General features: G+C 34.8%; 1 protein-coding gene across 7 annotated transcripts in view; it reads left to right on the forward strand.

Annotated features, from left to right (window-relative positions):
* LOC148946075 (adenine phosphoribosyltransferase-like) overlaps positions 1-21,765 on the forward strand; it is a 29,195-nt gene extending 7,430 nt beyond the window's left edge. For all 7 annotated transcript variants that reach the window (XM_089098069.1, XM_089098067.1, XM_089098065.1 and 4 more), the window contains exons 2-5: positions 9,486-9,557; positions 12,628-12,868; positions 19,687-19,765; positions 21,592-21,765. In XM_089098069.1, the coding sequence (XP_088954195.1) occupies positions 9,493-9,557; positions 12,628-12,868; positions 19,687-19,765; positions 21,592-21,728 (522 nt within the window). In that variant the 5' untranslated portion in view covers positions 9,486-9,492 and the 3' untranslated portion in view covers positions 21,729-21,765. The remainder of the gene's footprint in view (positions 1-9,485; positions 9,558-12,627; positions 12,869-19,686; positions 19,766-21,591) is intronic.
* Positions 21,766-24,687: the final 2,922 nt, after the last annotated feature.

Genomic DNA, 24,687 nt, shown 5'->3' on the forward strand with positions numbered 1-24,687 from the left:
AAAAGGCTCAAAATTCTCCTTGTAAAACATAGTCTTTAACTCATTCTTTTATAACAAAAAGAAAGAAATTTTAAGTTTGCTGAAGTTAATAGTTTGGAGGATGGATCAACTACTAATAAATTGGAGGAAGTGGCTGATATTTTAATACATATTTTGCTAATATAGGAGAGAAGATTGCTTCACCAGTAACAAACCAGTTTGATTCACGCAATAATAAACATTTTTATTATGTACCTTCCATCTCCTCAAAGTTCTTCAATTTTTATTGAGCCTATTCCTCAGTTTGAAATAACAAAATAAGTTTGTGATCTAAATCCAGGTAATTCAGGAGGAACAGGCTGGTCTAGTTCTGTAATTGTTAAAGAAACATTGTTTGCAGTAATTTTACCATTACAGCATATAATTAATATTTCATTCAAAACTGGAGTTTTCCCATCTGCTTTTAAAGAAGCAAGGATAAATCCACCCCACAAAGGTGACTCTCCTGGAAACCAATCCAATTACAGCTTTTTCAAAAATACTTGAGAAGGCAATTTATAAAAAGTTTTATGATTTTCTTAAATTGTCTAATTTCTTCAAAAAAATTTTAATTTGGTTTTAGGTCTGGAAACAATACTGAACACACTATCCTTGCTCTTATCCATTATATTCATGAATACTTAGATAGAGGACAAACCCAAGTAACAATATATTTAGATGTTAAAAAAGCATTCAATACAATATCCCAGTGTATTCTTTTTTGTAAATTGGATAATTTTGGTGTGTGCAGACCAGCATTGGATCTAGTTAAATCTTATCTGAATAATAGAGAGCAACAAATAGATGGAGGCAATCTCCTCTTTCCCCCTGCTCCTCAATCTTCGAAGGTTGGGGTACATCAGGACTCTCTCCTAGGGTTCTCTACTTTTTCTAATTTATATAAATGATCTTCACTGCACTTTGGTAATCCCATGTCTCAAAACACATTTTGCTGATGATATGGCAATTTCACTTTCTGAGAAGAATGACGAGGAGTTGGTTGCAAAATGGATACTGCATATTCTAATGTTCTTGATTAGTGTTTATCAAATTTTGTTGCTTTAAGTTTGTCAAAAAAGGTCAAATACTTGCCCTCGCATTACCCGAGTTACTTCTTCAAAATATATATTATCAATATCTCGGGTGGAAACGATAAAGTACCTTGGACTTGTGATTGACAAAAGCTTATCTTTTAAAACGCACATTCAAAAAATACACTTAAAGATTCCAAGCTGTGTTGCTTTAATGCAAAGGTTGAAGCATTATTTGCCCTACTCTGCTTTACGAAGCATTTATTTTGCTCCTATTCAGTCTAATATTAATTATTGTTCTCTAGTATGCTTATCAAACAGTTCGTGGTAACGAACTGTAAGTAAGGAGCAACCCGGCTCAATGGTAACCGAAACTGTAGAAAACGGAATTTTGATACCAATAGATACATAAAAAAAATAAGATTTTAATGCTGATTTCAAATATATAAGTTTCATCAAGTTTAGTTCTACCTATCAAAAGTTACGCTTCTGAGAAAATTTGGATGATTTTTGATAAAAGGGGGAAAGACCCCCTAAAAGTTATAGAACCTTAATGAAAATCACACTATCATATTCAGCGAATCAGAGAACCCTACTGCAGAGGTTTCAAGCTCCTATCTATAAAAATGTGGAATTTTTTGCCAGAAGAAAGATCACGGATGTGTGTTTATTTGTTTTTTGTTTGTTTTTTTTTCCCAGGGGTGATCGTTTCGATCCAGTGGTCTTAGAATATCGTGGGAGGGCTCATTCTAACGGAAATTAAAAGTTTTAGTGCCATTTTTAAGTGACCAAAAAACGGAGAGCAACTAGGCCCCCTCCCACACTCATTTTTTTACCAAAGTCACCCGATCAAAATTTTGAGATAGCCATTTTGTTCTTCATGGTCGAAAATATGATAACTATGTCTTTTAGGATGACTTAATCCCCCGAAGTCCCCTGGGGGAGGGCTGAAAATTATGAACTTTACCCAATGTTAACATATAGTACTGATTATTGGGAAGTATACAGACGTTTTCAGGGGGGATTTTCTTCTGGTAGTGGGGTGGGGGGGAGTGGGTCGAGGGTTACGTGGGAGGATATTTCCATGCAGGAAGTTTTCACGGGGGAAAGGACATTGCTATGAACGGGGCGCCGGGTTTCCCAGCATTATTAAAAAAAAGATCAGAAATTATATTTATATATAAAAAAATAAGTTTTTCAACTGAAAGTAAGGAGCAACATCAAAACTTAAAACGACAGAAAACATTACGTATATGATTGGGTTCACCCCCTAGTCAATACCTCGCTCTTTAAGCCAAAGATTATTTAGTACTTTCATAACAGATATTTATTCTTATTAACGGCCTTTATTATTAAGGGGTGATTTTTTAAGAGTTTGAACTAAATTCGAACTTTAGCTTAAAGAGAAAGGTATTGACTAGGGGGCGAACCCTCTAATATATGAATTGAAAACATATGAACATAGAAGTTCGTTACGTAAGTTAATTAATATTTATTACTAATAAAAACGTTCGTAAATAAAATTAAACATGTTTCGAGAAAGCCATTTAACCAAATAAAAGTAAAATTAATATTCAAATTTTGTTTTAATTATTCATGTACGTTGAGCCAAAATCAAAACCTTTATTAATTCAAAAGAGTTCAAAAATTAAATAAAAAAAAGTTTTTTTTACCTGAAAGTAAGGAATGACATTGATACTTAAAACAAACAGAAATTATTCCATATATGAAATGGCTGTCACCTCCTCAACCCCTCACTCTCTACGCTAAAGTTTGACTTTTTCACAACTCAATTTTTTTTTAAATAATGAAAAACTTTAGCGTAAAGAGCGAGGCGTTGAGGGGGGGACAGCCACATTCATATACGGAATAATTTCTGTTCGTTTTAAGTTTTAATGTCGTTCCTTACTTTCAGTTAAAAAACTTGTTTTTTTTTAATTTAATCTACATTTAAAAGCCATATTAAACCAATACAGATTTTACAAAATAAAGCCCTAAGAATCCTGAAACTTTTTATTTCATTGCCTATTGTACTTCCAAATAAGTCTTCTACATTATCTTTATGTACCTATCTAGATATACTTCCAGTTTCTCAACAATTTTCTTTTGATGTAATTCTTTTTCAATTTAATTATGACATTAAGAAATTACCGCCATATTACCTCAATCAAAGTTTGTTCTACATTGACAAGTATAGTGCTGAGAGGTCTAAATTTGCTTTGTTTGTGTTGATAGCCTGGTGCTGGGATGCTCACAAGGATCTTATCGATAGTTTTACTTCTATCCAATTAATAAAAAGGAATCTTGAATTTAATTTAGTTCAAAATTATTGTTAATTTAGCCTCTATTTAATAAGATAAAGTAATTTGTATGGTTTGTTGCTCTGGTTGAATGTGGGCCTTTTGGCTATCTTCTAGTATTAATTTATTTTTAATAGTATTGACATTTTGATGTTTTTTTATGAATACTGGGCTAGCTGCTACTTTCACATTACTGTTGTGCTATTGTATCTTTGCTGTCGTGTTTATCTTTATACTGTAGTGTTATTTTGTCTTTGTTTATGCCTAGTTTTTTTTAGCTTGTCTCCCCATGGGTTTATGTAAAAAAAATACATGTATATGTAAATAATAAAATTATTGAATTTGACCTTCACTCTTATAGTGCAATTACTAGTGTTATAACTGTCAAAATTGGCCACGATAAAATTGAATATTTTACCGTTATTGGTATTTTACCTATTTTACATACTTTATTTATTTTACCCGTATCTTACACATTTTACTGACATATTTTATGACACCTTGCAACTTTCACAGCCCAAAAGCGCGAAGGGGCTGGCAGAAACAAGTTTGGATATGACTTTGTTTTGTGTAGAGCTGTGATCCCTGGTTTGAAAAGCCGTCTGTCTGACTTCAATCTCTTGTTATCAAGACGATAAAGTGTATTATAGTACAGGTAGTTATAATTTTAAAATGGTGAAATATCAGTTGAAATAAAATTATGTTAGTATGTGAGCTGCTAAAGACAGAAAGGGCTACAAGCAGGATTGATATATGACAAACAAGAAAAGAATAATAAGAGGTACATATGTATTATCCCGACCTCACTCAAGAAGTGAAGTTAGAAAACAATTCTTACTTCATAATATGCTGAATAATTGTAGCTAACACATTTTGCATGCATTCCAGCTATACTTTACCCCCTCCCTCTAATGTGCACATATATAGCCTAAATTATGTATTTTTCATCTATTCTTTCAATGTGCTTCTCTTGTTTCAACCCATATGTCCTTAAATTAAATCAACTGTGACGAAACAAAAGCTGGAAAAACAAGTTACGGGTGGCAGAATGTATTGAAAATTTATAATTTGGGCTTTATATTGTCACATCAGGTGGCTGGGGGGTTAGTATAGTTGGGCTGCATGCCCAATGCCAGAGGTTAAGTATAAAATTAAATGGCCGAGAAGAACGAGGGTAAGGTCAGTCAGTGAACAGAAATTAAGCAAAAATGACTGAACATATATTTCGTCAAGGTGTTCCGCCTGGCCGTCTTTAGTGCTAAAAAAAAAAAGAAGGAAAACTAACATTTTAAAGCAAATCTAGCAGATCAGAGGAAAGACTGAATCAAACAAACCAACCCAAAATAAATGAAAGATTATTTACCAATTAGATTGGGCAAGAATTATCTGCTTAATGATTGACTTAACTTGTCTACTGACCTAATTTTTATTAAAAGTGGGGTCAGATGATCTTAATTTTTAACTCAAGAAAAATGTTATTTGAAGCCTTTAATTTTAAGTTATTGTAAATTGGGTTTATAGGAATATCTCCAGTATCTCTATTTAAAGCAATGCCTCAATTTATGGATTTTTTAATTTCAACTGCCTTCTTAAAAGAATGTTGGAAGTCATTTGCTTCGGATATTAAAGTTGCCTCAACAAAAATAATTAAATGATCTGGATTTTCAACAATGTGGAGGGCCAAAGTAGAATTAGAATCCTCATTTTTGTTTTAAATTTCACCTTTTAGAGAAATCTTGTGCTCATGCCGTCGTTTCCATTTGCCCCTCATCCGGAAAATACTCCCCGAAGAAAACACCCCTCCCTCCATTTTCACCCTGGATAATTCCAGATCTTTATTAGAAGGGAGATTGGAATTTCTACTCTCCTGTTTAAGTCAGATGCATACGTATAGCATTGCCTATAGTAAAGACCCATAAGGGTTCAATGTATTAATATTTGTTCATTTATAAGGGGTCGTTGAATAAGCTTTGGAGGGAACTCAGTCTATTGGAAATCGAAAATTCCAGTACCCTTTTCTATGATTTAGCCTGATTTTCAACCGTTTGTTACTGAATGAGTTGTTACTGATTACATTGTCTTTGAGAAATTCTTATTCTAGTATAACGGCCCTTGTGTTTCAGTAGTTGTTTTGAAAGAATCTTCAAACAAATACAGAATTAGCTCTAAGGGAGAGACGAGGGGAGGGTAGAGGTAGAAATTCATATAAGATTCTCAGGGCTGTGTCCAGGACTTTTTTTTTTAGGGGGCATCAGAACAGGCCCAGTTACCTGAATCAGAATCTAAGTCTGAAGGAGTGGAGATAGATTTGCCAGCAGATCCTGTTGAAGACAGTCTTAATGACTGTGAAAGTGTCTGAATGTTCTGCTATTATGATCCAGTACTTAGTTAATCAAAGTCATCAAAGAGTTACAAACCACTTTTTTACTTGTATTTGGTGCTTTTATAAAATAAATGAAACATGTAGGCAATATAATATGAAAAATGTGGCCGAATACGGCTATTTAAACATGTAAGGCTGTTAAGGTAACATTCCTTAGGTTTAAATGTTAAATAAATTGCTAGTATGATATTACTCCCAAATAATGGTCATTTTTTTCAAAATGCACATCCCAAATCAGGCACTATCCAAGTGCTGGGGTATTAATCCTAGGCACAAGATGAAAAACCACCAAAGGGATATAACTAGACTATTAATTAAATTGATGAGACTCTAGATGAAAGAGCAATGCCTTTTTTTAAGCCCAAGAAAATCAGAATCATTAAAAAACTTCAATAAAACCTGAAAGTGATGCTTTAAAAGAAATTCTCAATTGGTCTTGTAGCTACAGGGCAACCCTAAAGCACTCATTTTACCCTGTATTTCCTAGGGAGTACCTTATTTTTACCTTGTTTTACCAAAATTACCTATTTTACTTACTGATTTTATATTTTACTGTAATCTTACAACAGTAGCAATTATACAATGTATAAAGCCATGCATTTTCAAGAAAACCTGACAGTTTGGCACATTGATTCATGATAGAGAAAAAGTCTAACAGTAGAAAACTCACATGTGTTTTTGGATTCTTGCATATTCAACATCAAATTTAAATACTTCCAGCTGCAAGTAATGAAGCCAAGGCTCTGATAATGTTTGTTTTTGCTCATACCATCTCTGCAATTTAGGCGAGTTAGATTAGACTTATTTAATGCATTTAGAATTATTAAAGGTGTTGATAATTTAGCTTTTATTGAGTTTTATGCATTGTGTAGACCCAGCTTGAAAGGGCTTCATCAAAACGCCATGCGTTTGAACTAAGCATAAAAGATAATTCAGTAACTCCAAGTGGGATTGTGCAAAAATCACATATATAGCAAACATTTTGTGTAGCACCCCCCTTTTTTTTGAAAAATAGCTCATTTTCGACAGGAGCAGATAGCAACCCTGGTTGTAGTTAGCATAAGGGGGATTTTTCAAAATTCTTGACAAAATTTTTGACGAATTCTAGGGCTTTTTGCTGCTTGAAATAGCCTAGTTGTGGGGAATGAAGCGTTGAGAAATGTTTCCAGAGCCTAAACTATGTTTAGGCTCAGCAAGTAGGATGTCAGGGTTAGGGACAAAGAAAAGAGCTTATGAGGGAGAAAAGACCCCAAACCCTGTCACACCACTGAAATAGCCTAACCTAGTATACCCAGCCTATCCTCGTCCTGGCATTTTGACGCTTCTGGAAGTTCTCAATTATATCCATTATGTGACAGTATTTAGCTAGTTATCTTTGCCATAAAGGCATACATTCGCCCACAATCGCTCGAGACCACTGGTCAGTTTTAGCTATCATCACAGACTATTATTCAGAAAAGCCGGCTGTATGTTGGCCAATAATATCATTAACCGCCCATTCATGAAATTTTGAAATTTTTCTTAAAATTTAGCACCACAGAATGCAAAAGCTCCATCATAAAAGTAAACCCAGAAGAGATAAAGCAGTTCACAAATCCGGAAATCAGATTAATAAACGAGAATCCACGACATACTATGACTGAGAATCCAAAACATTATTCTCATATGGTTATTAGTCCAGACTCCAGAGTTGAAGAGTGAATGAATAAAATTCAAAATTATTTTACTTGTCCACTGTGTTCCAAAGTTAACCTGGCTTAAAATTACGCAGTTGTTTACTGGCCAAATTCCAATATTCTATAATAGTCCTCTGTATTATCTAAATGGACATTAGAATGATGACATTGCTTTTTGCTTTCATCAGAAGCTGCAATATAATTGTTCAGTAAGATCTCCTGGTGTTTTTTCAAAATTTTAAATCAGAGAATTCAAGTTGCTCTGTATATTTTGCAACTCCCATTAGGTATGCCTCTATAAATTGTAACATCTAGGCAGCTAGTTCTAGGTTTGCTGAGTATTTGGCTGCTTAATCTGAAGTTGTTTTTTTTAATTAGAATTACTGTATTTCTTATTTTGAACCAACTATTGACAAGAAATAAGTGCAGAAAATGCAATAAAAAATAAGAAAAATCTTGCACATTGCCCATGGCTATATCTGGCCCTATTAGAGGAAGCTAAAATTCCGTTGTTATGGTAGTAATCATTATATTCAGAAACAGGACTAAATGAGGAGTTAAATGCTCTTGATTTTAGACGCCTTATTGTTTTTGTATATCATAGGCAGGGCAATAGTGCTGCCTAAGTAAAGATCGATGTTGGCACACTGTATTATTTATTTTTTGTTTTCTTGGTTTCTTAGTCTTTGACCAGGGCACTTCGTATCGAAGCAGTTGTCCTAGAAACTTCGAAAAGGGCTCATTCAATTGTAAATTGGAGTGGTTTGTACCTATTTTACTAGTCTAAAGTGATTGGAAGGCAACTAACACCCCTTCCACGCCCACCATTTCCCCAAACATATCCAATCAAAATTTTGAGATGGCCATTTTGTTCAGCGTAGTTGAACGAGCAGAAATTAACATGAGTAGGGCTCAAAACCCCTATGCCTCCCCAAGGCCAGAACATAATCTGCACTTTACTGAAAAAAATATAAACGTTTTTACTTGTATAACTTTAATAAATCAAATAATATTAACATTTTGATTAATAAATATCAGTATATATATATTAAACTGGCAATGCACATTCATTTGTATTTTTTTCAGTAAAGTGCAAATTATGTTCTGGCCTTGGGAAGGCATTGGGGAAGGGGGTTTTGAGACCTGCTCATGTTAATTTCTGCTCGTTTTGAGTTTGACTGGATTATTTATTGTAATTTTTGTTCGTTTTGGGTTTGATTTATTTATCGATGCTGATTTCTGGTAGTTTCACGCTTGGTAGATTATTTGATTTTATTTTTGCTCATTTTTGGTTTAATGGAGTTCTTTACTTTTCTAAACTTATTTTGTGGAAAAGGTTTTTTTTTAATAATTTACTTAGAAGGCAGGTTCAGTTCATTGTTGTTGACTACAGACATTTTTTGAATAATGTAGTTTCTTGTCTGGTAAGAAAATATCTGATGACGGATTCTAAATAACTGAGCCACACCAAAATCTGGAATATTTCAGATTGAAAAATATTGGTCATGTGTTTTAAATAATTATAAATGCTGACAGCTCAAGATTCTTTTTTATGAAAGATTTCAAAAAGTATTGCCCACAAACTCTGTGTGATGGATAAACTTTGTCTTGATTTTTGAATGTGTACAAAGCTCTACTATAATCAAATATCTCAATCATTTTGTTGAAAAGGGTTTACCTTTTTTCTTCAGTGTAATTAACGCTGACATTTGTAAATTTCTGCTTATTTATGTTTTGGAAAAAATGAATTATTTAGGCGAATTCTACTTCCAGTGTTTCATACAAAAATAACATTAGAAAAATCATTATCCAACTGTGTAAAAACATAATTACATTTTATTCCAATAACCAAAACTCTTGTATAAAATTTTCTAAACAGTTAAATTGTATTTCCCCTCAATAAAATACAGAAAAAAAATATGGGGAAAGTGCAAGTTATGGCAAATATTGAATTTGATTAACTCACTACAAAAAGGTCTGACCAAACCCTTGAACTCAAAAAGTTTTAATTTTGTTCTTAAATAAATTATTGCTTTGAAATTGTTGTAAGTTTTTTTTTTTTTTTTTTTTATTCTAGAAAAGTCATGGGCTTGCTAGAAGAAAAGTTGAAATCTTATCAAGATTTCCCTAAAGAAGGAATACTTTTTAGGTATGTTTATTAGAAATTATGTTTGGTTGATCGTTTATCTCAGAGATCCTCTATAAAGGATTATATTTGATGTATGTTATGCCAATTGATTGATCATAATTCCCCGGCAATGCAATAAAGGATGCCTGAAGTGACTAGATGATGTAGTGTCACATCAGGAATTATAAATGTTGCCTTGTATCTATGGGAGATCAAAACATATTTAAACACCTTAATATTTGTATATAAAAATATAAAATTTTGATAGTTATTATTCATGATTGTTATCATTATTTATTTAGTATGGATTCATCCATGAACTTTATTTCTACCTTTGGTTTGCTTAATTGTTTTAGAGAACAGCACAGGGGCTGCTTTTGCTCCTTTTGTATTTGCAACATGTTACTTGCAGTAGATATTCACAAGCGTTCATACCAATCTTATAGGGCCGAAAAGCCTAAATTTTAGTGTATGGGAGAAGGGGGGGGGGGTATAAGGGGAGAAATCACCCTATCATCTGCCCTGTGTGTAGCCTGCTCTCTGGAAGACAAAATACGGAATAATTGCTTCTAGTGTTTTGACAGGGTTGTCACGAATTAGTTCTTAAAATGTGTTCCAAAGTCAGCTGAAAAGTATGCATGTAATTTTCTCGTTTTGAAATAAATACTTGTTTTCTCCTAAGTCTGATCTCTATCTGTGCTATTCCATTTGATCCAAAGAAAATGCGAGATTTTATGAGAGATGATTGATTGATGAGGAGCTATTTTCTAAGACAAAAAAAATAATACTATCTAGCACTGCCCAATAAAATGATAAAATTAATTCTAAGAATCTGCAAAAGAATAGTAGCTCTATACATTGTTTTATCTCGTTTTTTACTTTTGCTTTACAAAGGGCCAGATATAAAAGAACTATTTTTGCTAAAATATCAAAAAGATATATTTTTGTACACTTACAGAAACTAAACATGTTCCGTATATTGATACAGCCTCAAAAAAACTTCAATCAATTGAAGTAGTTCAAAATTAAATGAGTCATTAAAAAAAATTGTAGGCCTAAAAAATTGAGGTCAATTTTCAGAATGTTTCTGGCTAAATCCAATGTCCAATCAAAATAGAAATTTGAATATATCCTAAACTAGACTTGAGCTTGTTGTGAGTGTTTCTGGTTACTCATGGCAATGCTTTTCTTGCATTGATGGCATTAACTTTGAATTGAAATTAAAGGTTCTCTCAATAGCCATTAGTTTCTCATACTCTTTTATTTAATTTTTATCCAACTTGTGATGATTAAATTGCCATTAAATCTTGCTTGAGCTTATATTCAATAACTAAACAAAGTGCAATCATGCCTCTATACCTTAAACTACTCTTAAAAACCTTTTAGAGTGGAAAATTAAAAGAAAATCAAGGCTAGTAACACTGCTCATACGCTTAATTTTTAATTCTGATTTATTGGAATATTTGTATATCTGTCTCTACTTGTACGATTTTCCAAAATCTTCCCCACTTTATACAGCCCCCCTTGCCCGCCAACCTTTAATACTGCTATAATCGACAGAAGACTAGAGTAGAAAATACAAAGGTTCGAAACCTTACAAACTCAATATTTGACTTTTAAACATTTTGATAGTCCTTTTAAAAATCAGTTGAAATAGATAGAGGTTTCTATAGTTTTCAGCCCCTACCCTCCTTAGTCCTAGCTTCATGCTAGTAGTTACAACAGAAACAATTTAAGGGCGATTGGATGCATTATGCATCCATTAACTGCCCAACAGGAAATTTTTAACAGTTTGAAAATTTTCACCCTTATTTTCCTACTTCCTCTTAATATTACCTTTATTGAAAAAAGTACACTTATTATTTAGAGTCAGATAATTTTTCTCTTCGTTTGATACGCCATTTGCCGTATCTACAGGTTTTTAATGTTGATCCCCTACCTATTTGATTCCCCCACTCCTATCATAAGGGCCTCATGGGGTTAATTGCTGTTTACCTGGACCTCAATTTTTTTTTTTTACCTGAACTTGAACCGAAAAATCGATTTTACTATTTTGTGGTACACCAAAACACTTATTTTGAAAGTTATCTGGAACTCCAGATTAACCCCGAGGCAATGCCCTGAGATACCCCACCCCCTCCCGTTCTTCGCTAAAGTTGAAAGTGATTGCATAAACTCTTAATCTGTATGATTTTTTGTTCGAATTCTAAACAATAGTCATTTTTAACTTATTGTTTGAAGTACATTCAAATAAGATAACATTCCAAGGGGATAGAAAAGAGGGAGGGGTTGTTTTTTACAATTATAATTGCTAGTTTTCATTTACCATTATCATTAGTTTTTTGGTATGGTAAAAATATAGGTAGGAGGAGAGGAGTGCACCATAAGACCATCTGCATTTTAAGAGGACCTACAGATGCGTGTTTTTAAAAATTTGATTTTAAAATAAATTCCAAAAAAACAAGTTTTTTAAAGAAAAGTAAACAGTTATATTAAAGCTTAAGACAAGCGGAAATACAGTACTATAATAATTCAAATTTAAAACGACAAGAAATTACTATCAAAGAATAAATGAAAGCCAAAAATGAATAGAAGTTGAAATAAATAATCACATTAAATATAAAGATGATAGATTAAACCGTAAAACGATCATGGGCTTGAGTAGGAAGAATACTCTACTATGCATTTATTTTTCATTACAATTTCTTGTTCTTAGAAAATATGCTCTTGGTCAAGTTAGTATTCTTAATATTCTTTTAACTGTATAAAGTTAACGTCAATTAATTACTTTGATGCTAAAACCTTAAAAAAATGTAAAAAAAAAATGAGTTAATCAGATTTGCTTCTGAAGGGTATATTCATCATAATCTTGTCACTGCTCTGTATTTGAACACCAACCTTCAATTTTTGAAAGAGGCTGGAAGCTGGAATTCATCTCTTTTGATTTTTATGGATTCTGCATAATCACGTCAAGTTTTTTTTTGTAGGTGTTTAGTGTCCCGAAGCAACTTTTTGGGAAGCCAAACTTGCAGTATTTTGATGTGTTATTCTTATGTTGAACTAATTGTGTTGATTTTTTTTTTTAATTTAGGGATGTATTCTCCTGGTTCAAAGATCCTGATTGTTTACGTGAATTATCAAAAAAGTTTTCGGAAGCTGTTAAGGCAAAGGGCTGGGACAAAGTAGACATAGTTGTTGGCTTAGAATCTCGAGGATTTTTATTTGGACCCATCCTAGCTTTAGAATTTGGCGCCGGATTTGTTCCAGTTAGAAAGCCGGGAAAGCTTCCCGGTGAATTGGAATCTGTATCATATGTTTTAGAATATAGAAGTGTAAGCTGCTTTTGTACTCAAATCTCTTTTAGCTAGTCCTGTTATATTCAATGTAGAATATATACAAATATGAATCATATGATAAAGAGGAACTCTAATGAAGCCATCTACTACGCCTGCTCGCAGCATTTATCAGCTTGTTGTGTTAGCAATTTTAGATAGTCTTTAAGTGAGATTTGTCTTTTCTGTCTTGGTCCAATAAAACTAAATGGCATATTTCTCATTTTTAGACTTAAAGGGGGTGTATATCAAGTTTTAAGAGAAGAACAGTGTGGTCTTGGAAGGGTAAAGGACATTTCGACCAAATTTTCACTTTTAGATTAAAAATTGAGAAGCGCCTGAGTCATCAAACCTCTTTAGTCCTCAGTTTTATTGATTATGAGCGAGTGTTTAATCCAGCTGACAGAAGAACTTTAGCGAAGGTCCTATCCTTGTATGACGTACAAGATAAATGCATCAAAGTGATTAGTGCATTTGAGCATACGAGAATAACATTAGTGCATACGAGACAATGTTGCAATAATGCAATTAATAAATACATAGTGCAAATAACAATAGTACAATTAGTGCATACGAGAATAACATTGCTGCAGTTAAGGTAGGAAATGAGGTTAGTACGTGGTTTCGTGTTAAACCAGAGGTTAAGCCGGGTTGCGTTCTATCCCCATTTATGTGGATTATTTTGATGGACTTTGTCCTAAATGGCACAGCAAAGGCAATGGGAGAACAGGCAATTAATTGACAAAGTAAAACTCTCCTAGACTTGAGTATACTGATGATCTAAGCTTCCTAGGTGAAAATATTTGCAAAATAAGTGAATTTTTAGAAGTTTAGAGAATTCAACGTGCAAGAATAGCTTTTGAAAATTTAATTTTGAGAAGAATAAGTTGTTAAGACTAGGAATAAGTGATGATGAAGACGTGATGCTGGGTAACGAAAAGATGGATCAAGTGGACAGCTTCATTTACCTAGGCAGTATTATTAGTAAAGGCGGTAGGTGCAGTGAAGATGTTAAAAGTAGAATAACAAAGACCCCGATTTTTTTTTACAGTTAAAAAAAAGTTTGGAAAAATAGTAAGATAAGTAAGATAATAAGATAAGTGAGAATAGTAAGATAAGTCTGTGAACCAAGGTTAGAATATTGGAATCTACAGTGATGACAGTGGCCACGTAATGTTCTGAAGCATGGGCGCTCCGAAAAACGGAAGAGGATTTGCTAGATATTTTCCTGAGAAATTGCCTGCGGATTACTTTGGGTACCCGAATGAATGGCCGTAAGCTGTACGAAAAATGCTATTCAATCCCGCTTTCTAGGGCTATAATGAGAGAAAGGATGAGATCGCTGTGACACGTTCTGCGGATGAGGGATGACAGATTACCGAAGATTGCCCTTGTTAGCCAACTGAAAATCAGGTCGTCCCTGGATGCGGTGGGAGGATGTTGTAAGGAAAGATTTAAGGGAAATAGGAACTTCTTTGGAGGGTATAAAGAGGGAGGCTTTGAATAGATTGGGATGTAAGAGGAGCGTGTGTAGCTGTGTTGGCTTCAGGCGGATTGGTGCTGCAGTGAGTTGTTAGTAGTTGTAGTAGTATGTAATAATTTTGCATCCCAAACTCCTGGATAAAATATCGTGAAAAGTCTAAAATTATAGCAGCGTGAATATATTATCTTAGCACCAAATCGCTTTCGACCAACGAACCTCCGTACACTCCTCCTCCACTCCACCCTGTTCAGACCTTTCCCCTTTACTCCCTTCTAAGAAGTTCCAACTTTCTTTGGATCTTTACCATGGCATCTTTCCATTTTTCATTGGAGCATGTCCTTCTTATCGTCGTCCCCAACTGGATTCCAAAAGCACAATTTTTAGTAATATTTTGACCTTCATCTTTAAAAATGGGCCCAATTAATCTTCTTTCATTATAACTCTATAAAGGGGATCGAACCACACCTGTTGCACAGCTTAATGTTTGGGATATGGTCTTTCAGATGAGTACTCAAAATTATCTCTAGACAATGCACCTTATTCGTTTTTGATTACTACTCATTCTTGTTGGTCAAAATTGCTCATCTCTAATAGGGAGAAAGAAGAAGATACAACCAAAGTCTATTCTTAGTGATCTTTTTCGAGTCTCATCAATAAGAGGTTCATACTGTATGTTCCTTTGTTAAAGAATCTTGGAAATTGAGTATAAACATCTTCTTGTACCCAATGTTACCCACCTAGCTAACCTAATCAATATTTCGCTTTGCCAATTGAAAGAGATTCAGGAAGATTTCTGGTATCTAGGTAGCATGAAAAGAGAGTGCACAGATGCCGTGGAATCTCTCCAGGCTACATCCCTCTGGTGCTGGATCAAAAGCTATTTAACCCGAACCATTAACCAGAGAAGTATAGCCCACAAAAACGTAAAGGTGCAGATTAGTTACCAGTGTAGTGTAGGATGCAGAAGCCCTGCCAATAGAACCAGGATATGCAGTAAGAAGTGATTTGTTTATATCCTACTTCTGCTGGACAGTATCTGTGCAACCCTATAGCCCAATTGACTGAATAATATACATTAAAAAATAATTTGTTTTTATCAAGGGTAGCTAATACATATCATTTGATTCAGAATTCAGTCTTCTATCTGAATATGAGAATCATTTCCTCTGAAAATTAATTTAAGAAATTTCTGGAATTTCCAGATTCTGGAATTTCAAAAACCTAGTTTTGGTTTAATTTTCAGTTCACTTTGGATTCAGGGTTTAGGCCGCCTCGCCTATAACCCCAAATCCTTCGTTTCCCGGAAAGCTTGATTTATAGAATGCAGAGAGGAATTTTCAGAGAAAATTGTTGTTATGTTTGGACACAGCATTGAAAGGCATGTTTATTTTCTAGCTACCTCACCATCGTTCTATATTCCAAATTACATGCTTATTTCCGAACTCATGGTAAAGGCCCTACTGGAAGCGGGTAGTTTTCGTGACCAAAAAAAAGAAGGATTCTGGAATATTCACGTATATATCATAGTTTCGAATCCCTACAAATTTGATACTTGTAGACTCGCCAGGTAGTCCCCATCAAATTCCTGTAATTGAAATCGCATTTCAACGAAATAATAAAAAAAATAATATTTCTGAAAAACCTAGAGGTACCGTATCAATACCTTTTTATCCTTCCCATTTTTGGTTGTCACTGGACTTGCATGGTCGGTGAGCAGAGCAAGAACACTAATACGACCAAGAGCCAATGGTCCTGTCAGAATTTTCAGAGTCTTTAGGGGAAATCACTTTCTATCCTTCAATGCAGAATAGATTCCAGATCAAAAATTAGTTTTGCTCTGCGGTTAATAGTTCTTCAATAAGCTGCTCTATCACAATCACTAATGATTGAAAGTATATCCTTTCCATCACATTGTCCTATCTCTCCCAATGACAGTTGTAAACTCTAAAACCAGCTTTACAACCTGTATATTGTCACATTAAGAAATCGACCAAAATCAAGTTTACACTGCTATTTTCCTCTTTCTACAAAAGTGTGCTGATTTCACGTCTTTGGGGAGTATTTTATCATATAAACAAACCAATGTTGACCAACAAGATGGTGGTTTCTGTGCAGTGTTGAAATTCGGGTGGGAAAAATAAGAGAAAATCAGGTGCAATAAGGAGAGTTTTCCTCTAAAAGATATAGCATACGGTCCTGGGTCTTTAGGAGCGCCCATGTTTCATTGCCATACCTAACCACTGGTTCTAATCTCCTAATATTAGTTCTAAGTACTATTCTGCTATTCTTCTAAGAAAAGTTCCTGCAAAAAAAAAAAAACACACAAAAAAGTACCTCAGCTATTCAATAATTTACTTTGTCACTGCATAAGGATAACGCTGTTATCGGTAAGGATAACGATACCTAGATAAATGAAGCGATCGGCTCTGTCAGGTATCATTGTTTCATCCTCATATACTGCTAATGCAAGTGACTTAGTCTTCTAAAATCAATTTTCAAATCTATTCTCGTATTTTTGATAATTTTCTGAAAACACGATTTCTTGAAAAACTGGAAAACCTAGACCATGTGCTATGTAATTGCATGAGGTATTCTCTTTATATATGCAAATTAAAAACTTGCACGTGGTTTACTTTATACCAGAACGTTGCATTAGTGGTCAGCCTTGTTTCTCTTATTCTTCTAATGTGTACTCTGGAAAACTGTGGAAGATCTCCTTCACCTAACCTAGCACGGTACACATCCTTTAATAAGACCAGGCAAGACCGAAGCATCTAGCCTCAGGGATTAACCTTGTGGCTGGAATACCTGATGTAATGATTACACCAATTGAACGCAGGGCGTCCTAATCAGAAAGAACGTTGGCCAAAGTCTGGGATATATTCTGATCTTAAGCGCAATATAACGAGCTGTCTGTAGTCAGGGTCTGATTTAAAGCTTTGACAGTCCTAGGCGCAAGCGTTTTTGCTGCTCCATTTTTGCGAGATTTTCGAGGAAATACCAAAAAATTCGGAGATAGTGGAAGTACTGAACAGATCGCAACTGATTAGCCAAAAATAATGAAAGAGAGAGGTGATACCGAACTCTCAGTTGCCATTCTTGGGAGACATCTGACAGTTTTTAAGTGACCACGAAATTCCTATGTTGTTTTATGTTGTTTTTACTTTTCTGTGAATAGGCAGCACGGCGGAGGATTGAATATGGCACTTAGACGATAAATCACATCAGTCCCGTTTTTTGTTAAGAAAAAAAGTCACTCAGTGTTAATTTATTGCGCCCCCCCCCCCCCTAGGCCCGGGCCTATTGGTAAATCCAGGCCTGTCTGTAGTGCATTATAACTAACAAACTGTATTTGCTTCTTTTTTTTTTGAAATATTGTAGTGTCGTCGGTTTTTCAATTTGCTGCTGTATCGTTAACGCAATTAGAAAAAGGAATTCTTTTTAACATATGTGTATAAGCCCAAGTGCTCTTTTGCCTGCAACTTTTTCCCCATACGTGTAGGAAAAAGGGCATTGTCTGTCTGGACGACATTTTGGGACCTTAGGATATTCACCTGTGAGATGTTGGTATTCTCCAATAGGGCAAATTTTAAGATCTCCATATTGGAGATAAAGAAGGGCATTTCTTCCCCAATCTTAATTTCCGCGGGGTTTCTCCTATCGTAACCCCCATTCACCAATACTACCATTTTCAAACAGGGAGCTGTAAGAAAAGTGTGGTTAAATCCTATTTTCTATGGCTATAATGAGGAAAAGGTTGAAATGGCTAGAATAAGTTCTGGAATGAAGGATGACTGATTGCCAAAGATGGTCCTTGTCGGCCAACCATCTTGGGCCAATCGAAAAACAGGTCGTCCCCTAATGGGATGGGAGGGTGTTGTAATGAAAGATTTTAAGGAAATAGGATCTTCTTGGGAGGATGTAAAGAAGGAGGTTGTGAGTAGATTGGGATGGAGGAGGAGCGTGCATAGCTGCGTTGGCCCCAGGCGGCTTAGTACTGCAGTTAGTTGTCAGTAGTAGTAGTGTTCTCCAATAAGGATAATCTTCACAACTGATTGTGGACCATCAACTGCAATAATATGGAAGTAATGTTTAAACTGGTTCCATGGCACCAAATTGGCTGTTCTACTTTTCGTTACGGTAGTTATGTCATGGGCAAAATGGATGACCCATTCAAATACGTTGACGACCTATCTGCGCTTGACAGTGATAAAACCAAAGCTATGCCCCATTCTTACCAAGCTATTTTTAACATTCTTACCATGATCTTTAAGCAGAATAAAAACAGAATGGATTTCAAATAGTTTCCAGATCAACAAAAGCCTCAGATTCATATTATGGAAAATCTAAATGATAAATGTGGAAACTGATAAAAACTTGTTGGTTACAAGTCTGCTTTTGACTCTTCAAAGATTAAAACCCTTAGAGAGCGCTACCTGTTCTGTTGATGATAGGTTCCGGGTAATTTCTTCTTGCTAGCTCCAAGCTCTGACATCTTCTACACCCTGCTCCAAAGTCATTACTTAAAACCCGGAAGAAGAATGAGTTAGTGCCAGTATCTTGAAGAACTAACCGGTTTAAAAATTTATTTGTGTTGTTTTTTTTGCTAGTGCCTTTAGTAAAATATCATAGGACTAATAAGCTTGTGGATGATTCTAGAAAAAAGATTCAGGTTGGATATTCTAAAATTGTGACAAATAGGGAAAAAATTTAACGGACAGCTCTACGTTATTATTCTGCTAAATTGCCAGGATGTTAGGCGCCTGTGCTCGTATTACTTTCGATATCTTAAGTTCCTTTTTTATTTGCCTACACGTACTCGGGACCGAAAACTGATTCATAATTATAGCGCATCTGATGTGACAAATAAGCTTGAGTTACTTCACGTTAAGTTACTAAAGTCAGCCCCTGGCAAGCTCGGGCCGCACCACGGGCTCATCCGTCTTTTCGTTCTTTTGTAGTTTTTTTAGTTCTGTATTGGTCTTTTTTCCTTTCTTTTTTCTTTTCTTTTTTCTTTGTACTCTGCTTTTCTCCTGTGTTTATTAGGGGGTTATATATAAATTATTATTATTATTATTTTTGTAAAAGAGACAGCGCCATTTAGTTCGGGAGTTTTTTTTTTATTATTATTAAATACTACGAAAACTGTTTCGAAATAAATGATTCTGATCCTTCTGAGAGAGAGAGTAGTTTTTTGATGCTTTAATGCATTGGGATACAATGCATTAAATAATTAATTACACGATCTGTATGGGTATTTGAAGAAAAAAAGAAGTTCTGATGGGATATAGGGCTCAAGGATAATAGAAATACCTGATTATTATTGTCATTTCAGGACACCTTTGAAATTCAAAAGGATAGTATATTACCTGGACAAAAAGTCTTAATAGTTGATGATCTGTTGGCTACTGGAGGTAATCAAGTTTTGATAGAAATACCATATTATGATAAGTGACTTTATAAAGTGTGCTTTTGTTTTATGCTCCTTCTCTTTTAAGCACAATCAGTGCTCCCATTGACAAATGTAAAATAATTCCAAATTGTAGATTATAACTTAAAATAAAACTTTTAAAAACAAATGATCTTTAAAAAGTTCTCTACACATGTAAAATAGCCATTGTATTTTTTAATTTGAGATTATTTGAAAGATTGGGATTAGTAACTCACCCGTCGGGCGTTGTTGGATAATTAATATCCAGAAAATGGGAATAATGTGAACAGAATCAACTGACAAGTGTTCATGTGTTTCTAATTTAATTGAGCGCAATAAGTATTAAGAGCCTTGGGGGGGAGGGGCAACGGATATTATACCTAAAACCTTCGTAAGACTGTACTCAACAACCTCCTAAAGCTTCTTGGCTATCGGATGAATAGTGTAGTAATGCATACAGGACAGACCTACATTCGAATTTATATACATAGATTAATAACCTGGGAGAGGGCGGGATAAGTTTTCACCGTTGAAAAAGGAAATAAGTTATTATTTTTGGATATTTTGAGTCACCTTGTGAATAATGGATTTTCAGTATTTCATAAACCCCCAAATAACTACCATTTCTACCGTTTACGTCAAATCAAAATCCAGATTAAAATAGGGTAATTATTTCAGGGATTTGAAATAACTTCACAAAAATACATGGACAATGAAATATTTTTCATTAAAGATATTTTTAATTGTGGAAGGGTATCCTGAATAAATAACTAAAAGTGAACCTATGATTGCAGAAGGAGGTGAAATAGCTATAATAAAAAAAAAAAAAAAAAAAAAAAAAAAAAAAAAAAAAAAAAATACATGTCTCTAGCACCCGTTCCTTGTATTACAAAAGTTTAAGGGGAGAATTAAAAAACATATTTTAAAATTAGCTTTTAAAAATGTATGGAATCTTTACTGAATGCTCGAAATTATGTATTATGTCCATCAATAGAAGAAGGTAGGAGATGGAGCTCACCTGGGTTAGAATCTCACCTTCGGCCCTTCACTTATATAGATTGAAAGCTCTTGCACGACTAACTTCAACAGGGGGTAACATGTCTACCTTTCTCTAGAATCTATCTATGAAGTCATTGTTGTAGATATGCTATTTGTGTCATTTAGAGCCCTTGCCTCGGGGACTACACGTGTCATGTTTCCCCTGGAAGCATATTATTTATACTTTTAAACTATTCTGATTGAATCTATTGTCTTGAAATTAGGATTCGATGTCGTAGGGGATTATCTGAGGGCATGTGGGTTGTCAGGCTGCCCTCTTATTGGTTTCTCTAAATGGGTATCTGGAGAAATCTGGGGAAGGTAAACAGGAAGGGTGTGGGGTCAGCTCTAAATGGGTACCTGGAGAAATCCTGGGAAGGTAAAAAGAAAGAGTGTGCGAAAGCACAGGATGGTTAGCCCCCAACATTGCACTTCCTGGCTGAAGGGCCAAGAAACAGAAATCAGTACCGCCGGTAGGGACTGTAAAGTCCAATGCCTTATACTTTACCTTTTTTTTAGCTTATTAATTTCTATCCTTCAATTTACACTAGGATCCAAAATTTGCGAGAAAATTATCCCTTCCCCAACTTTGTACAACCGTCTATTCTGCACGATGAGGCTAAACAAGAAGCAAAAAAACATGGGAGACGTGTTGCTTTTTACAAAACGTTGTCGCCTTGACTATGAAAAAGATATTATCAAGCCATTGGTCCGCCTCCAGACTAACCGTCAATTGCTGTCATAATTAAGTATATATATATTTTTTTTTAGGTAGTCTAAAGGCCTCGTGTGAGTTAGTGCAACGACTGCAAGGAGAAGTTGTAGGATCGGTTGTTGCTATAGAGCTGGAAGATCTCAAAGGCAGAGAAAAAATACCAACCGAAGTACATTGTCTATTCAAGTTCTGAGCATAATTTGTAATAAATTATTGACTTTTAGGATCTATATTTTTTTACATGGGTCAAAATTGAGCCGCTAATGGTAATGATAGTATGCCGCTCGTCTTTGAAATGCGTATCATAGGCAGCGCAATATCGCTGCCTAAGTAAAGAGCGATGTGGACACAATATATTTTTTTTTTTTTTTTTGGTTTTAGACTAGGACACTTCGTATTGAAGAAGTTATCGTAGAAACTTCGAAAAAGGCTCATTCGATTGTAAATTGAAAGGGCTAGTGCCCTTTTTAGTAGTCAAATGTGATTGGAGGGCCACTAACACCCCTCCCCACCATTTCCCCAAACACGTCCAATCAAAATTTTGAGATAGCTGTTTTGTTCAGCGTAGTTAAAAGGTCAGGAAATTATGTCTTTGAGGATGACAACCCCTCCCCCACTGCCCTTAGGGTTTTAAGTTATGCCCTGGGGGCATATAAGATATATATAGAAATATGATCGTATAAACTATGGAGGGGGCTCATTGGATTGGTAATCAGAAGTTCTAGTGCCCTTAAGATTCAGAATGATCGGAGGGTGGATGCCCCCCCCCCCCAACACCTCGTATTTTGCCGAAATGGATCTGATAGAAATTTTAAGATGGCCATTAGTTGTCTTAGAAACTTCGAAAAGGGCACATTCGATTGGAAATTGAAAGGGTTAGTGTCCTTTTTAATAGTCGAAAGTGATTGGAGGGCAAATAACCCTCCCACACCCACCATTTCCCCAAATACATCCTATCAAAATTTTTGGATGGCCATTTTGTTCAACGTAATTGAAAGGTCCAGAAATTGTGTCTTTGAGGACGACACCCCCTCCCCCCCCACAGGCGTCAGGGTTGTAAGTTATGCGCTGGGGGCATATAAGGTTTATATAGAAAGGGTGATCGTATAAACTTCGGAAGGTCTCATTGGATTGGTAATTAGAATTCCTAGTGTCCTTTTTACGATTCAGAGTGATTGGAGGCTTGATCCCCCCCCCCACACCTTGAGCTTTCCCGAAATTCATCTGATAGAAATTTGAGATGGTCATTTGTTGTCATTGAAATTTCGAAAAAGTTTCGTTCGATTGGAAACTTAAAGGGCTAGTGCCCTTCTTATTAGTCATAAGTGATTGGAGGGCAACAAGCCCCCCCCCCCTCCCCCACGCCCATCAATTCCCAAAGCACGTCTAATCAAAATTTTGAATAACCATTTTGTTCAGTGTAGTTAGACAAAATTTCTGCTGGGGTTTTTTCAACGGGGAAATTTTCTATGGGGAGGGAAGTTTCCAGGGAGTGAACTTTTCAGGGGAAATTATACACTGGGGGCATTTGCCAGAATTCTTATACAACATTCTTTATATATTTCTTGTTTTCTCTTTTCCGTCTCAATTTTGCACGCGGAGTGGTTAAGGGTAATTGTCCAAGTTAAATTTTCACCGGGATTGAATTGTCTAGAGGATATTTCCGTGTGAAGGGGGTTTCTCCGTGGAGGTTGGGCCATATTTGCTGGCATTATTTAAAAAACGATATGATATTTAAAAAAAAACAAGTTTTTTCATCTGAAAGTAAGGAGCAACATTAAAACTTAAAACGAACAGAAATTATTACGTATATAAAGGGGGTTGCCCCCTCCACAACACCTCGCTCTTTACGCTAAAGTTTGAATTATGTCCCAATTCTTCACAAGGGCCGTTTAATTAGAACAATAAGACGCTTTTTTAAAAGTACTAAAAACCTTTAGCGTAAAGAGTGAGGTAGTGAAGAGGGGGCAACCCACTTTATATACGTAATAATTCCTGTTCGTTTAAGTTTTAATGTTGCTCCTTACTTTCAGTTGAAAAAACTTGTTCTTTTTATTTAATAGTTTAAAGCTCGAAATGAAGAGTTCTGGCCTAGTTTATTTAAATTTACTTTAACTTTAGAAGAATGGCTTTTGAGTCTACAACGGGAAAATGAACGCAAAATAGATATTTTGTTAATAGCAGTTTTGCATATATGATAAAAAGGCACAAAAACATTTAAGTTCTCTGATAAAAAAAAACTTTGACAAAAAAAGCTATTAAACTATCTTATACAATTAAAATATCTTAGAATGGCTTTTGAGTCTTTCTTTAAATGTCAACCTGCAGCAACGTAACCCCCTCCCCCCCCCCCCGCCACGTCGTATTTTGTTGAAACTTTTAAGTACAAGGGTATTAAGGTGAAACGTTTATAGAACCTTTAGGAGAAGTTTCAATTAACGAAAAAATTGTATGCGTGCAGGTTTTTAAAAAAGCATTTAAGTAATATCATAGGTAGCACCGCTTTATAATTACTAGAAATATCATTGTAACTTGTAAAGGAGCTAATTCGTTTCAAAATTAAAAGGTTTAGTTGCCTTTTTAAGAGTAAAAAGAGATTGGAAGGCAAGAAGCCTTTCTCTCAAGCCCATTGATTTTCCAAACGTATCCAGTTAAAATTTTGAGACAACCATTTGGTTAAGCATAATAGAACGGTCCAGCAACTATGCCTTTAGGGATAATGGGCATGTCTACCTCCCAAAGTTTGGGATTGCAATTGGTCCATTATGCTTTCAAAGTAAATCAAAAGGCATTGTATTTATGGTTGTCAATAAGACACCTCAGCAATATATCAAGAACAACTGGGGGATTAAGTTGTAACTTTTAAGTATAAAATAAAAAAAAAAAATGTTTGTGTCAGGATTAAAAATTGTAGAAAAGGTTTCTCCAGCATATAAATATCAACCCAACAATGGATTCTTATAGAAAAAAAAACTGAAAGAAAAAAAAATTTCATGAAAAAGTCAAAAATAAAGTCAAATAATCTTCCAAGCGTAAAACTACCACAAACCACTATCAATAAATAAATGAAACTCAAAACGTACAGAAATTATAATAAAAAACGATCAGAAATTAATTAAAAAAAACTTTCCACAAAACAAGTTTTTCAAAGA

This window comes from Artemia sp. Qi Xiang Cuo, chromosome 12, assembly GCF_049724085.1.
Source record: "Artemia sp. Qi Xiang Cuo chromosome 12, ASM4972408v1, whole genome shotgun sequence".
Lineage (NCBI taxonomy): Eukaryota > Metazoa > Arthropoda > Branchiopoda > Anostraca > Artemiidae > Artemia > Artemia sp. Qi Xiang Cuo.